This window comes from Felis catus, chromosome C1 (assembly GCF_018350175.1).
Source record: "Felis catus isolate Fca126 chromosome C1, F.catus_Fca126_mat1.0, whole genome shotgun sequence".
NCBI classification, from domain to species: Eukaryota; Metazoa; Chordata; class Mammalia; order Carnivora; family Felidae; genus Felis; species Felis catus.
The window spans coordinates 210,520,054-210,536,803 of record NC_058375.1 but is presented as its reverse complement, the minus strand read 5'-3'; the positions used below and the strand labels follow the sequence as shown (position 1 = coordinate 210,536,803).

At 41.9% G+C, this 16,750-nt stretch overlaps 1 protein-coding gene across 2 annotated transcripts; it reads right to left on the bottom strand.

The window, feature by feature from the left end:
- Positions 1-6,692: 6,692 nt before the first annotated feature.
- CCL20 (C-C motif chemokine ligand 20) lies at positions 6,693-10,957 on the bottom strand. Of its 2 annotated transcripts, none has more exons than XM_003991225.4 (4): positions 10,110-10,957; positions 8,848-8,962; positions 8,078-8,155; positions 6,693-7,135 (listed from the first exon to the last, which is right to left on the bottom strand). In XM_003991225.4, the coding sequence occupies exons 1-4, from the start codon at positions 10,186-10,188 to the stop codon at positions 7,114-7,116; spliced, it is 294 nt and encodes a 97-aa protein (XP_003991274.2). In that variant the 5' UTR covers positions 10,189-10,957; the 3' UTR covers positions 6,693-7,113. The 2 variants fall into 2 exon arrangements, with proteins under 2 accessions (XP_003991274.2, XP_011283949.1); XM_011285647.4 differs by having other exon boundaries at positions 8,848-8,959; positions 10,110-10,954.
- Positions 10,958-16,750: the final 5,793 nt, after the last annotated feature.

The window sequence follows — 16,750 nt, the reverse complement described above, 5'->3', positions numbered from 1 at the left end:
GGCGGTCTCAGAGAGGAGGCAGTCAGCCTGCCTGGGTCGCTCCATGCTGTTGGGGGTTTCTAGTTGGTTTTCCTGGGAGACAATATTTTTACATGCCCCTCGTCCCCGGTCTGTCGTAAAGCGGAAAACACTCCTTCACGGCAAGTGACGTTTCCACCTAGGCTGACTCATCCGCAGGCAGGTTTCACATCTGGAGATTGTAGAGCCGATTTTGTACAGTGGGGCAGGGGGTCAGGCCCAGGCAAGGTCAGAGCCCAGCCGAGCGCGTGGCTGCGGCAGGAAGACACAGGCGGTGAGAGCAAACCTGAACCCTGCCCCGGGAGCCTTGGGGGCGGAAACTGAGGCAATGGAATCCCTTCCACTCGTGAAACGCAGCTTCCCAGCCAGAGGGGACTGCACCCACTGGGCCCAGCCCGGGAGCCACGGCTTGGCAAACCTCCACCTAAGGGGAAATAAAAAGCACAACGTTGTGACAAACGTCTGCCTCCGCCCACATCACAGCGGGAGTTTGTTTCTCCAAGAAACAGACTTTTTAAGTCATTTTGATACCCCCTCCCCCCCAAAGTCTACAAGGTTCTATATTCTAACACTTGGATACATTCTAAAGTGGCAGAGCACACAGGGGACTCTGAAGACGACCAAGAGCCAGAAGAAAGAAGCAACGTTAGGAAGCATCAAACACCACGGGTGCTGCTGTCCGCGGCGCCTGGGTGGCTCAGCCAAGTTAAGCTTCTCTCCCCGCCCCCCGCCCCCTCACCCCGGCTTAGGTCATGATCAGGTCATGAGCTCCCGTTAGTGAGTTCCAGCCCGGCATCAGGCTCTGTGCTGACAATGTGGAGTCCGATTCGGATCCTCTGTCCCCCTGTCTCTCTGCTCCTCCCCCCCATCCTCTCTCTCAGAAACAAACATTAAAACATAATAATAATAACACCACTCGTTGTTACCGTCTTCACTGACACAGAAACATCTTTATGCCTGATGCCTGCTCAGAACCTGAGACCAGCTGATTCCATCATATCTCACGAGACTGTGTGACACTAGATGAATTCTTTAATTCCTTTGATCCTCAGTTTCTCTACCTGCAAAACAGACCCAAAGGTAGTCCCTACCTCTTGTTTAAATGAGAGAATACCTCAGCAGTCTTAGCAGCCTATATTAGCACCTAAGCTTACTAGTCTAGATATTATTGATGATAGGACTGCTACCCAATCCCAAATCCTTGCATTCGTCTGTCCTTTCCCAGACCGCTCATGCTCCCACTCTAATTCTGTGTTGTGCCTCCAACTCATGTCCACGATGGCCCGCTCTGGCCTCTCCTGGCAACTCTTTCCTGTTCTTCCATCCTTCGCTCCTCTAGCTCCTTGCCTGTATTGAAAACTGAGTGTCAGGCAAGGACATCACTCCCCCTCTGGTCTTCTCTGACAAGCATAGGGCCGGGAGCAGGTTGAGACAAGCATTCCTGTGCCTCCGTGTTGGCACCTCTCCATTCCTCTACACTTTCCCCATCACCCCCTTTGAAGTGCATGAGGTTAACACATCCCCTTTCCCTCACCACCCCCAGCTGCCAGCTGAAGGTCTGGAACAATCCTTCACATTCTGTGAAGACTTTGGCACAGGCCTACAGTCGCTTCTTTCATTCCTGTTGCTACATCAAGGTAGGCAACTTTACACCTGCCTGGCCTAATGTCACTTATAAAATGTCCCCCTGCTCCAATCAAGCTTCATCTCAGCCTCTATTTGTAAGTTGGAGTTAGGGAACATGCTCAATGACACCATATGCAGGCAATCAACAAAATCCAGAAGGTAAGAAACTACAGAACAAATGTCCTGGTTTCTCCAAAACATTAATTGCAGAGGTGAGGGTGTCCAGAAACATAGATTAAAAGTAAAAAGAAACAAATCAAACAAACGCAGTGGTGTGGCCCTTCTCTGGATTTTCTTTTTCTCTCTCTCTCTCTCTCTCTCTCTTTTTTTAATTTTGACAGGGAGAGAGAGAGAGAGGGTGTGAGCAGAGTAGGGGCAGAGAGAGAGAGGGGGAGAGAGAGAGCAGCCTCCACATTTTCAGCACAGAGCCCGGTGCAGGGCTCAAACGCATGAACCGGGAGATCATGACCTAAGCTGAAATCAAGAGTCAAATGCTTAACCAACTGAGCCACCCACATGCCCCTGGATTTTCATTCAAAAAAAAATTCAACTGCTAAAATATATATAAATAAATAAAAACAATTTTGGCGGCGGGGGGGGGCGGACAAACAGGGCTTTCTTTTTCAAACAGGACTATTTCAGTATTGACCAGGTATTTGGTAATATTAGGGAATCAGTGTTGATCTTTAAATCTATGATCTTGAAATTGTTCTTGCATTTCAAATATATATTTATAGACAGAGTAATTTGGTGTCTGGGGATTCCTGCTAAGTTACTCAGGGGGTACGTAAGTGGAGAGAAATGAGTTCGATGTTAAGAGATGTGACAAGATGGCCGTTTGTTGGTTAAAGCTGTGTGAGGGGGGCTCCGTGTAGGATCCTCTGCCTTTGTACTTTCCCTGATACAAAGTGGGGAGAAGCAATCCATGGGGGTGGCCCATGCAACCGGAAAGCCTTCCAGTTCCCCACGCACCACACACCACAGTCATAACCCTGCACCTTGGCCCCTGGAGCCCCTCCAGCCCACCCACTCTCCTACCCTTCTACCACATTGAGACCTTTCATCTGGGGGCCTCTCCATTTTCTGCCAGTCTTCAGATACCTCCTGGCTTCATCTCATCTCTGGTCTACAGCCCATGGTTGAGGACTTCAACCTCTCTCTCTCTCTCTCCCTTCGACATTGACTGTCTTGCCCTCTTGTCCTCACATTGTCTCTAGAGGCAAAGCCTATGCCTGGACTCGTCCCATGAGTTCTCTGCTCTCACACTCACCCTGCAACAGGCTGCCTGGCACATGCCAGTCGGAGGCACAGCACGTCGAGTGTCCCCGACCTCGGTAAAACCGCGACAGCACGGAACAATCCTTCAGCCTGTCCCTGTGTCCTTCACTGGCTGTCTCAAAGCTTCCCCTTTCAGCTCAAAGCCCCAACTCTGCCTCTTCACTCGACACTCTGAAAACTCTGAAAGGACAATGAATGTTTCACTAAGAAAGGCAAGACCACCAGATGCGAACTCCGCGAACCTGTGTTCTGGAAACCCCTTCTCCCACCTCTTGAGGGAAGTTAACCACTATTTATCCTCCTCTTAGAATCTTCAACTCTCTGGGGTGCCTGGGTGGCTCAGTCGGTTAAGCTTCTGACTTCAGCTCAGGTCATGATCTCACGGTTTGTGAGTTCAAGCCCTGTGTCAGGCTCTGTGCTGACAGCTCGGAGCCTGGAGCCTGCTTTGGATTCTGTGTCTCCCTCTCTCACTGTGCCTCCCATGGCCATGCTCTGTCTCTCTCTCTCTCTCTCTCAAAAATAAGTAAACTTTTAAAAAATTAAAACAAAAAAGAATCTTCAACTCTTTAATATCCTCAGTGTCTTCTCAACCTCTTTCTCCTTCTGTCTGTCTGTCTCTCTTTCTTCTGGATTTTTCAATACTTTCCCAATGTCAGGAAAAAAACAAAAAGCTGTCTTTCTAGCTTCCATTTCCTCTTCCTTTCGCTGCCAAACTATTTATCACCATTCATTCTTCAACCCACTATTTCTAAAATCACCAATGACCTACAGAGTCGATTGCCAGAGTCAAAAGGCTTTATTACCCCATCCTGATCTTATGTGGCCTTTTATTGACGTCTACACTAATGGGAGGCACTGATGAGGTACAGAAGAACTTGGAGCCACCCCTGAGGATACAAACCAAATCCGCATTTGCATTAGCAGTTTACACAGAGACATTTGGAAAAAGTAGGACTGAACAACTGAGACGCATTCAAGCGGTCAGAGATTAATCCCGGGGAGAGATGACTAGACTCTAATTGCAAATTAGTGGTGGCGATCTCTGTTCTCAGGACGACTGCACAGACAGAAAAGGCCACTCGGAGTAAAACAAAGCAAACTCCATCCTGTGGCGCTGCCTCCGGAGAAGGAGGGGCCTTGTTGGAAGTTGAAGGAGGCCTTTGCTGCTTCTCAATCACTGGAATCTAAGAAGGAGAATGGATTCGTGTATTATGTGTATAATTAAATATCAGTTAAAAAGACAGAAGAGGCTAGTGAAAGAAGCCAGACACCAGAGTACATTCTGTGGCGTTCTACTCATACTAAACCCAGAAGAGGCAAACTCATCTATTAAGAAGTGGATCAGAGCAGCTGTTATTCTGGGGCCATACAGACGTGATGGGGCATGAGAGAACCTTCTGGGTGCTAAAAGCATTCAACATCTTGAACGGCCCGGAGTCGTCACACAGGCGTGCACCTATGCAAAGCTCAGATTTGTATATTTTACTCTGCGTAAATTATACCCGAATTAGAAATTAAATAGAAAGGTACACATTTTCCAAAATGAAAAAAAAAAGGGGGGGTGGGGTGGGAGAAGAAGAGCTGTGTAAAGGGAGTGACCTCCCTAATCCACCCACGCGGTTAGTGCAGGGAGACTAAGGAATTCAACATTCAGATTGTACGGCTGGGACTCAGCTGTGCACTGGGATCCCAGCTTGAGCAATGGGACTTTGTGATTCCAACTTGACCTCATAGGGGGGAACGCGCTGATCCACCCATGTGCTCATGGCCGTGTACTTGACACTGGAATGTTTTCACTGTGATTAATCAATTGGCACCCTGGGCTGGAAATTTCAGTCTCCAGAAACTCAGCTAATAGTTACTAGCACTCCTAGTCTTGAGTCAGACGCCTTCGGAGCACCCGTGTGCTACTTTCCTGGCTCCTCGAGGATCCCTTGCCCAGACCACTCAGGAGCCAGCCTGGTGCGGGGCTCCCTGACCATGGCCTGCTTTCTCTGTGCTGTTCCAAGAGAGCGGAACGGGTGTGGGTGGGAAGGAGGTCTAGAGTGATTCTTAGAAATCGCCAGTTCAGCTCTTCTGCCCCTGTCTTTCCACACTGGCTCTCACTGAGTTCTCGTCATGTCGAACCTTACTGCTACTCTCTTCACTACTTCTTCCCTTTCCCATTCCACTTCCCTTCCCGCCTGCTTGGACTTTTTCAGTGGTTCTTCAGGGCTCCCATGTTCAAGTTCAAACCACTAGATTTGGCGGAGATAACAGTTTCGCCTAACTTGCGACTACTGCACCTCCACCCCCACTCCCTGCATACTTTCCACTTCATCCAGTTTGCCAAATTGGTGGCATGCTTGACATTTTGGATGGGGCAATTCTTTATTGTGCAGGACTGGCCTGTGCATTCCAATAGGTTTAGCGTTCTTGTCTTCTGCCCACTGAATACCTGCGATACCCCACCTTCAGACATTCTGAGAACTAAAATATGCTCCCAGATATTTCCAAACAGCCCCTGCTTTTCCAACTGGGTGGCTCATACTGGCCCTTCATACCTCAGCTCACGTATGGAATCATATACAGTTGCCATCCTCATGGTTCAAGAACACAGAGTGTTGACTATTTAATAGGATTCAACCAAGTATTCTTTCTTTCTGGAAGCTCTCACTACTGACGCCCTACCCCACTCTGTGCTTTTCCTTATCCAGGTGTTCACACCATGTGTGGTAAGAGCTGATTTTCTTGTCCCCTCCCTCTCAACTCACTGCTCAGCCCTAATTACCTGGGAGCAAAGACCAAGTCCGAACTTAATCTCTCGGTATCTCAAGCTTCACTTGGCTCCGTACCTGTCACATCATAAGTAATAAACTCATATTTGATGAATAAACAAACAGGATATTGAGCATACTTTCCCTGATGACTCAGTGTTATTATTCCCGGGCATAGAGATGACTTCCAGGCTGACTGAGCCACTGACAGCTTTGGGCTCTACACCAATGACCCTCCATCGCCCTGCTTTGTGGGTTTGTGGGTTTGGATTTTGCATCAGACCATCAGTGTGCTTGCCTCCCATGATCCCTTGGGGCCTTTGAAATCTGAGGCAGACTGTCCCAAGTGCTGTGTCCAGGCACTCCATCACCTTTGCCCCCTGAACATTGCAATAATAACCACTCTGGTTCAGGACCCTTTTGTCCTATGTCTGGGTTCTTGCTAGGTTTCACGCCGCGGAAGTTCTCTTCTGCTTAGTGAGGCAATCAGTTTCTAGAACCCTCTCCACAGTCATTTTCTTTTTGGAAACTGCTTGGAGACAACCCAGGAGGACTTTTGAAATACAGAAATGTTTCAGTGCTGAAGTGCCCATTCCTAGGTCCCTAGATGGACAAAGGAATTTCTCAGGGTGTTTTCGAAGTAGTTGTTATATCCCTGTAGTCTCAAAGTTTATGGGTACACTTTTTTATTTTGAAAAGTTTTACATCAGTAAACACTAAGTTATAGATCTCAGATTTAGGATTTTTCTAATTTTTGGTTTGGATGACTTTGAATAAAAAAATAAAATAAAGCACCTTTTCATTATAATTCATATAGAATGAAAGCCAGGACCATGAGGAACAGAGTTAAGAAGAACAACCAGGCAGGAGTAAGTGGGGAAATATGATTCCTCCCCACCCGCAATTTTGGTATTTACCATGCCTTTAAATATTTTAAAAATATTTTAATATATATCTTTGTAAGTGTTATATAACTCTATCAACAAATAATTTTTATTTCATTCTTTTATTTTCAATATTTATTTTTAATCATCATTTTTCTCTTTTACAGGTTAATTACAACAGTTTAAGAAACAAAACTATGTAGACAGAAGAATGTTAAATAGTTTTTTTTACAAATAGCTTGCAGCTTACAAGAAAGGCTATATAACCTCATTCCTCTACACATTCATACTAAACCAAATAGCTTATAGGAAATTAGTATTAAATAGCAACACACGCACACAAAAACATAGATATAAATAACATAAAATAGAGTTTGACTCTAATGTGATGCTTAACAAAGCAAACTATGATGCAATATGTATCAACTTCATCAATTGGACAAGTCCAAGGAGGCACAAATCAGGTAAGTGCTAAACTCTCAACTGCCAACTCCAGCTAGATTCTTTTGTTCTTGGGCTCTGTGCAATTCCTTCGCAGAGAGCATCAGTTTTTACATCTTCTTGACTCTTTGGCTGTCAAGAGGAAGAGAAGAAAACAATAAGCAAAGACAGGATGGACTGGCTGGTAGGAGTGCCTTTTGTACCTAAACATTACTTCTCATTAATCTCAGGGTGCCAGCAACTCAGAGTCCACATGAGGAAATCAAGGTTCAGAGAGGGAGGGCCCTGCCCAACACAAGTGAGCTGGCTAGAGATGGAAACAGGATTGAGCACTTAGGTTGCATCTTTAAATTCAGTGTCCCCCTCCCCCGTTCATGCTCTGTCTCTCTCTGTCCCAAAAATAAATAAACGTTGGAAAAAAAAAAAGGGGGGCGCCTGGGTGGCGCAGTTGGTTAAGCGTCCGACTTCAGCCAGGTCACGATCTCGCGGTCCGTGAGTTCGAGCCCCGCGTCAGGCTCTGGGCTGATGGCTCAGAGCCTGGAGCCTGTCTCCGATTCTGTGTCTCCCTCTCTCTCTGCCCCTCCCCCGTTCATGCTCTGTGTCTCTCTGTCCCAAAAATAAGTAAACGCTGAAAAAAAAAAAATTCAGTGTCTATGGCACCTTTGGATTAGGTGGCTTCTGTTCATGTTGATAAAATGTTACTCTCCATTATCATCAGTGGAAATCAGAATATTGATCTCTGGTTGGCTCTTTATTTTTTAGTTTTTAACAAAGAAGTATCATGCGGTCTGTAAATTCTATAAATAGGAGGCATCTTTGCACCAAAATGAAGAAGCTTGTGACTATTAAATGCATGGAGGACTAACACATCTCGTAAAACTCGCTAAATTAAAAAAAATAAAAAGGATGTAAGTGGGAAAAAATGAATTTTTGTTTTATGTTCCAACTCAAATTTCCCCTTTAAAATTCTACAGTGCTTAGGCGAAAGGGTTCTAACGAGTCTATGATCCACTACTCTGCACTTGACCTTTGCCCCAGACATTTGGAGAGGGACTGATGGTAAATATCTCATACCTGAGGATATGCACAGCCTGTTTCACCCAGTTCTTCTTTGGATCTGCACACACAGCGAATTTTTTCTTTGTGTAAAAGCTATAAAAAAACAAAAAACAAAAAAAACATAAAATTTTATTTGTGCTTCAAAAGTTTTGAACGGCTATGTCATAGAACACCCAATGGAAATTTTGTATTCCAGCTGACTGCTCTACCCACTAAGCATTTTAGTTTTTTCAGAGGTGAAACAAAATACCAAAAAAAAAATATATTTCTGATAAAGCTTGATGCAAGAAATGAAAGGACTCTCTCCTACTTTCTCTGCAACTGAACAAATGGTTGAACAATGGCTGGAAAATAGTCTTAGAATTATTTAATTTTGTTGCCGGTGGTTACACTAAACATGAGTATATCTGACTAATTTTTATCATTCCGAAGTATAATATCCTATATGAATCAAGAATATTATATGTGAAAATATAAAAGCCCCAACCATTCCCTGGTGGAAGATGCTCATTTCCAAATCGATGTCTTCCATATTTTCATGGGCTAACGCGTTAGGTGCTTACAAGTTTATCTTAGAAAGCGGTTTTTGCCCTCGGTCTGTTCTTTTTCTAAAAAAAACAAGCTTTCACCTTAGTCCTGTCCTATTTAAACTTCGAAGTACATATGCCCTATCAAAACAAACGTATCTCTGCCACATTGGTTATTTCTGAATGCAACTCCAAAAAAGGCAAACATGTTTTGAGACTCAATTGATACAATTGAATTCAAGTCAGTTGATAACTTACATGATTGCATTGATATCACAGGCTTCATTGGACAGCTGCTGCGTGAAGCCCACGATAAATCTGGGATGAAGGATGCGTTCTGTATACCGAAGGCAGCAGTCAAAGCTGCTTGCTGCTAAAAAGAAATTGCAAGTATTGAGTCCACATGAATGAACATATCTTGTGATAGTATTACAGAACTACTTGGAGTTGGAGTTGTAGATACTAAATAAACTATTTAGAGAAAGAGTTCCAATGGCTTTGAGACCTGATTTAAGGTAGCTCCCAGCTCTCTTTAAAAAAAAAATGGTTTATGTGCTGGGCAATTTTGGTTCGAAAGTCTAGAAGCACGTGATCTCCAACGAAAGGAATATCTTTACTAAGAAACACAAATGGACAGTGTTTTATTTTAAGTTCACTATAATCACTCAAGAATATGAGTACCTCCCACTTGAAGAAACTCTTATAGATAAGCTTCCAAATTCAGAAAATGAAGAAGTATGGAGATCTTAATCTATTATCTGGCCACTGGGTACTAAGAGGAGGGGAACGGCAAGAAGTTATAAAGGAAAATGTGATTTATCGGAGCTGCTTATCCGGGCTGCAATTGAAAGTGTAATATTAATGGAAATATTTTAATTTAATTTATTATTTCAATGTTTTATTTTGATCATAAAAGTTCAACACATGCATTTTCAGGGATGCACCTGTCATTAGACGTCATGTGCTCTGACGGTCATAAAGCAATTCTTGGACATTCCCCCCCCCCACCACCAGGTTAAATTATAACCTGCTATACGGTAAGGAGTAAATGTTGTCTCCAAGTTGGCAAAAGATGGCCCCAAAGCCGCATAAGGATGGAGAAGACAGGTCCCATTATCTGCCCCTAAAGGGTGAGTTTGGATCTCTACTATTTAGCTGAGAGGTGAGAAAGTTGGGAAGTGGGAGTGTTCCCCACATTTCTGAATTGACCCCATTTACTGGTAATGTTACCCAATTTACATCACTCCCAGAAATAGCGCTTTGGCCTTGTTGCAGAGCTTGGGGGTCCCTAAGAGCCCACCCACCCACCTCCAAATCTGCTGGGATTGTCAGCAGAGAGAAAAGCCCGGTCAGCAGCAGCAACCTTTCCCTCCTCACTCCCCAATGAGCTGACAACTCCCATCACTTCTGAAGACTTTCTAACAGGCTCCCATTCCTTGGGGACCCCCGGGGGAGCTCAAGGCTTAGCGGAAAATGAAAATAGTTCTTCCTCCTGCGTTAGCAGAAAGGGTGATACTCACCTTCTGACTTGCTGCACAGGTGGAGTAGCAGCACTGACATCAAAGCAGCCAAGAGCAAATTCTTGCCACTGTCCATCATTTTCAGCTCAGGGAATAGATCTGCCCAGTGCTGGGTACCCAGTGTGCTAGGAGTGCTGCTGGGTTCTGGTAGCAGCCTGGGTCTGGGATGGCCCTACTTATAGCAAATATTGGGAATGTACACAGAAGGCGTGTTCTAACGTGGGTTTTCCCCCATTGATCAACCTGCCCCATCATGTCGTCACAAAAAAATAACCACAGGGAAAACTTCCTGCCTTTCCCTAATGTTGGGAAGCTGTGAAGGTCAGAGGAGGGGGCGGCGTTTGAGAAGGGGGAAATCCTGCTAAATCCTTTGGATTTGCAAAGAGGGAAAAGCTGCCCAGCCCTGTGGCTCAGGAAAGGTTTTTATGCAGTTTCAACTTAATGTCCCGTCTCTGAAAAGAGAGGACAAGGATTAACAATGATACAAAGGTCAGTCCTACACCTGGACCTTATAGGACTCTATTGTTCACACTGTATTTGCTTTCCAGAGTCAACTGGGAGCAAGAGGATGAGACAGGACGCCAGGCATACTTGGGGACGCATTTACAATTGAATAGTTGGTGCTCAGCTATCCCTGAAGACCTTGTATTTCCAAACTACCACTCAGATTATGTAATATGACAGTGGTGTAGTAGTTTTCCCAATTTTGGCAGAAGATACCAGACCTTAAGTGTGACTCAAGCCTCAATCTTGATGCCATGCCAATTCTTCTAAGAATCTTCTACATTTATATGACTAATCAATATCGCAGCCCAGAAAATACTCCCCGTCTGCCCTTAACTCTTCATGCGGATGTAGTTTTATAACTCAATACAAAGTCTCAGAAGAGTTGAAGAATAAAGACAATCCAGAAAATAAATGTCAAATAATAGTGATAATGATTGGGGCGCCTGGGTGGCTCAGTCGGTTGAGCGTCCGACTTCGGCTCAGGTCATGATCTCGCGGTCCGTGAGTTCGAGCCCCACGTCGGGCTGTGTGAGGACGGCTCAGATCCTGGAGCCTGCTTCGGATTCTGTGTCTCCCTCTCTCTCTGCCCCTCCCCCGCTCATGCTCTGTCTCTCTCTGTCAAAAATAAACAAATATTAAAAAATTAAAAAAAAATAATAGGGATAATGATAATAATGTAAAATGAATCCCTGACCTATGATGGTATAATAAGAACTCTCCACAAGGGAGAATATCATTGTATGTTAGGGATTAGGTTTGTAGGAAGGGAGTTTTTGGAGATAATGGAATTATTTTCTATCCTATCACAGGCATGGTTACACATATCTACATGTATTTTAAAATTCCTAGAACTGTACATCCAGAGAAAAAAATGAATAGTATTGTATGATTATTTAAAAAAATAAATTTAAAAAACCCTGAAATCATTAAACAAAAACTATCCACTAAACACAAATATGTTGAAAGTAAATAAGTCAATTGACAGGATCGTATGGTTCTTATCTTTTCTTTTATTAATGTGATGTATCACGTTGATTGATTTGTGAGTATTGGACCAGCCCTGCAGCCCAGGAATGAATCCCACTTGATCTTGGTGAATAATTCTTTTTAATATGGCCTTTTGTAGCAACGTGGATGGAACTGGAGAGTGTGATGCTAAGTGAAATAAGCCATACAGAGAAAGACAGATACCATACGTTTTCACACTTATGTGGATCCTGAGAAACTTAAGAGAAGACCATGGGGGAGGGGAAGGGAAAAAAAAAAGTTAGAGAGGGAGGGAGGCAAACCATAAGAGACTCTTAAAAACTGAGAATAAACTGAGGGTTGATGCGGGGTGGGAGGGAGGGGAAAGTGGGTGATGGGCATTGAGGAGGGCACCTTTTGGGATGAGCACTGGGTGTTGTATGGAAACCAATTTGACAATAAATTTCATATTAAAAAAAAAGAAAGTAAATAGGTCAAAAAAAGATATAACATGTAAACAGTAAAAAAAAAAAGCTGGAGTTGCTATGCTTATATCTGACAAAATAAATTTTACAACAAAAATTGTTACTAGAGATAAAGAGGGGGTTCCATTATAATAAAGGATAAATTCATCAGGAAGATACAAGATTTATGATCATATATATACCTAACAATAACCCCCGAAAATATATGAAGCAAAACTGACAGAATGGAATGGAGGAATAAACAATTCAACAATAAAAATTGGATACTTCAATACCACATTTTCAATAATGAATAGAAAAACTAGATAGAAAAGCCACTAGACCTAACAGATATCTATAGAACACTACACCCTACAATAGAATAGGCATCCACCTTTCTTAAGTGCACCTAAAACATTCTCCAGAATAAATCATATGCAAGGCCAGAGGACAAGTCCTAATAAATTTAAAAAGATTGAGATCATCCAAAGTATGTTTTCAAAACACAGTGGAATTAAATTAGAATCAATAACAGAAGGAACTTTGGGAAATTTACAATGATATGGGGATATTAAATGTTACACTCCTATATAACCAATGTGTCAAAGAGGAAATCATAAGGAAAGTAGAAAATACTTTGACATGAATGAAAGCGGAAACACAAGCATACCAAAATTCACGTGGTGCAGCGAAAGTACTGCTCAGAGGGAAACTTACAGCAAGGATACATGAAATAATAGCAAAACAATAGAGGAAATGGGTGGAACTAAAAGTTGGTTCTTGGAAGAGGTCAACAACATTAACAACCTTTAACTAGACTAACCAAGAAAAAGCAGGGGAAGGGGGTGTGGGCCCTGAGAGACAAATTGCTAAACTCAAGAATGTAAGAGAGGTCATCACTACCAACTGTAAGAAAGAAAAATGACTATGAACAACTGTACGCAATAAGTTAGATAGTATAGATAAAAGGGACAAATGAGTAGAAAGATACAACGTCCTGAAACTGACTCAAGTAAACATAAAAAGCTCAAAAAGCCCAACAACAAACAAAGATATCAAATTGGTAACTAAAAATATTTCCATAAAGAAAAGCCAAGTAAATTCTACCAAATATTCACAGAAAAATTGAAGCTAATTCTTTCAGAAACGTTTCCAATAAGTAGAAAAGGACATAACAATTTCTAACTCATTCTATGAGGACAGTATCACACTGATATTAAAGTAAGATAAAGACATCACAAGAAAATAAAACTATAGGCCAACAGCCTTAATCAATACAGACACACAAAAATACTCAACGAAACATTAGTAATCTATATCCAGACATATATACAAAGGACCACGCACCATAACCAAGCGGGACTTATGAAATGGCATACATAATATTAACTAAATTTAAAAGAAGTATGAAGGGCATTTAATAAAACCCAACACCCTATCATAATAAAAACAGTCAACAAACTAGGCAGAGTAAAGAACTTCCTCAACCTGATAAAGGTCATCGATGAAAATCCCACAGCTAATCATACTTACTGTCGAAAGACTGAATGCTTTCCTCCTGAGATCAGGCCCCAGACAAGGATGTCCATTCTCACCAATTCTATTCAACATTGTGCTGGAGATTCTAGCCAGGGCATCTGTACAACAAAAGGAGGAAGACACCCAGATTGGAGAGGAAGTAGTAGCTATCTTAATTTGCAGGTGACATTATCTTATATATGGAAAATCTTAAAGAACCCACTAAAAAAAAAAAACTATTAGAACTGATAAGGTCAGCAAGGTTGCAAGATTCGAGGTCAACATACAAAACTCAATTGTATCTCTACACACTATCAGTGTTCACTGATAATAATACGCACCTGAAAATACAATTAAGAAAACAGTTACTTCTACAATAGCATCAAAAACAAAAACAAAGACAAAATACCTAGGTGTAAGTTTCACAAAAGGTGTGGAAAATGAAACTAAAACTACAAACTATTATTAAAGAAATGAAGGAAGACTTCCAAATAAAGAGAAAGACATCCTCCGTCATAAATCAGACAGACTTGGCATTGTTAAGATGGCACCACCCACCCACCCCCAAAATTGATCTTCAGATTCGACATAATTCCTACCAAAATTCCAGCTGGCTTATTTGCAGAAATGGAAAAGCCAATACTCAAATTCATATAGAATTACAAGAGATCCCAAATATTCGGAACAAACCCAACAAAGAAACGGAAGAACAAAGTCGGAAGACCTACGGTTCCTGATTCCAAACTTACTACACAACTACAGTCATCAAGGCATGTGATACTGGCATAAGTGTAGACATGTAGATCAGAGGAATAGGACTGAGAGCCCAGTTAGAAGCCCCCTTGTATAATCAACTGATTTTTTTTCATTGCGGTGCCAAGACCATTCAGTGGAGGAAAGAAAAATCTTTTCAACAAATGGTGCTGGGACAACTGGATATCCACATGCACAAAAATGATGAGAACCCTCTACCTCACACCATGCACAAAAATGAACTCAACATGGATCACATACCTAAATATAAGAGCTAAAACGATGAAACTCTTAGAGGAAAATATAGGAGTAAGTCTTCATGACCTTGGCAATGGTTTTTTACAGACATAATACCAAAAGCTCAAGCAACAAAATAAAAAACAAATAAACTGGAGTATATAAAAATGATAAACTTTTGGGCTTCGAAGGTTATTACAAAAATGTCAAAAAATAACCCACAAAAAGGCATGAAATAATTTTCAACTCGTATATCTGATAAGTGACTTTTCCTTGTATCCAGAATATATGAAGAACTCTTGTAAATCAGTGATAAAAAGATAACCAACCCAATTTAAGAATGGACAAAATATCTGAATAGACATTTCTCCAAAGAGATGTAAATGACCAACAACACATGCAAAGATCATCAAAGTCATTAGTCATTAGGGAAGGTAAATCAAAACCACAATAACATATCACTTCACACCCATGAGAATGGCTATAATCGAAAAAGATGGCTAAGACCTATTGACAATGACATAGAGAAATTGGAACCCTTATATGCTGTTGATGAAATGAAAAATGATGTGGTCCCTCTGAAAAATAGTTTGACAGTTCCTCAAATGGTTAACCATAGATGATTCTGCAATTCTACTTCTAGGTATACACCCAAGATGAGTGATAACACATGCCCACACAAAAACCTGTACATGAGTGTTCATGGCTTCATTACTCATAATCACCCAAAAGTAGGAAAAATCTAAATGTCATCAAGTGATGAATAGCTAAATAAAATGTGTAAATTTGTACAATGGAACATTATTTGGCAACAAAAATGAATGATGTGCTGATAGATACTACAACATGGATGAGTCTTAAAAACACTGTACTAAGTGAAAAAGAAAAAACAAGCACAAAAGGCCACATATTATAAGATCCTATTTGTATGAAATGTTCAAAAGTGGTAAATTTATAGAGCCAGGAAGTAGAGGTAGGGTGGGGTGTCAGGGGAAAAGGAGGGGAATGGAGAGTGATTGCTAATGGGTATGTGGTTTCTCTATAATCTAAAAATAGGTGGTGGCAATGGTTGCATAACACTGTGAGTATGCTAAGTGTGCACTTGGAAAGAGTGAATTTTATGATACATGAATTACATGTCAATAAAGCTCATAACAACAGTAAAAAATTCTCTACCTACCTAGATCAAACATTCACACTATGCACAGATCCTCTCTCCTCTACTGTCTCCATTTTTCCTTCTTCCTCCATTCCTGTTGTCTCTTCTCTTCTTTTCCTTCTTTCTCATCTCGGAATCACATTGTGTTTTTTGGCTGATTTTTTTTCTTTTGGTACTTTTTTATACTGATTGAAATTGTATTTCCCAGTGCTTAGTTTGACAGATGTTGTCACTTAAACAGTTTTTTAAAGGTGACTTTCAACTGATTTTTTTTTTGGTGGGGGATGGGGGGTCAATAAACACGTTAATGGGAAGTTTAACATGAGATTATTTCAAACCTAGGGGCACCTAGGTGGCTCAGTCGGTTAAGCATTCCACTTCGGCCCAGGTCATGATCTCACAGTTTGTGAGTTTGAGCCCTGCACTGGATTCTGTCTCTCTCTCTCTCTCTCTCTCTCTCTCTCTCTCTCTGCTTCTCCCCAGCTCACACTTGGTCTCTCTTTCTCTGAAAAATAAATAAAGTAAAAAAATTATTTAAAAAAAGAGTATTTCAAACCTAAGTTACTAGAAAGCTATTTACCACACTGGAATTTATTTTCTAGCTATTCTTTTTTTGTTGTTATTTTAGGGAGAGAGCAAGTGCAAGTAGGGGAGAGGGGCAGAGGGAAAGAGAGGGGGTGAGAGAGAGAGAGAGAGAGAGAGAGAAGAGAGAATCTCAAGCAGGCTCCATGCTCAGCTTAGAGCCCAACACAGGGCTTGATCCCATTACCCTGGGATCATGACCTGAGTGGAAATCAAGAGTCAGACGTTCAATTGACTGAGTCACCTAGGTACCTCTCTAACTCTTCTTTTCAAATATCTCAGATACACTTCTAATGAGTCCTAATTCCTACATGTAGTGGAGTCTTGGTGTCTTTCTCTTCCCATCCCCAAAATTGACAAGTGTCTTATGTGGCAAGTACTTAGCAGTATATACAGATGACTAGAACGTGACTAAATTCAAGAGAACTTACAATAAGAGAATCAAACACAACACA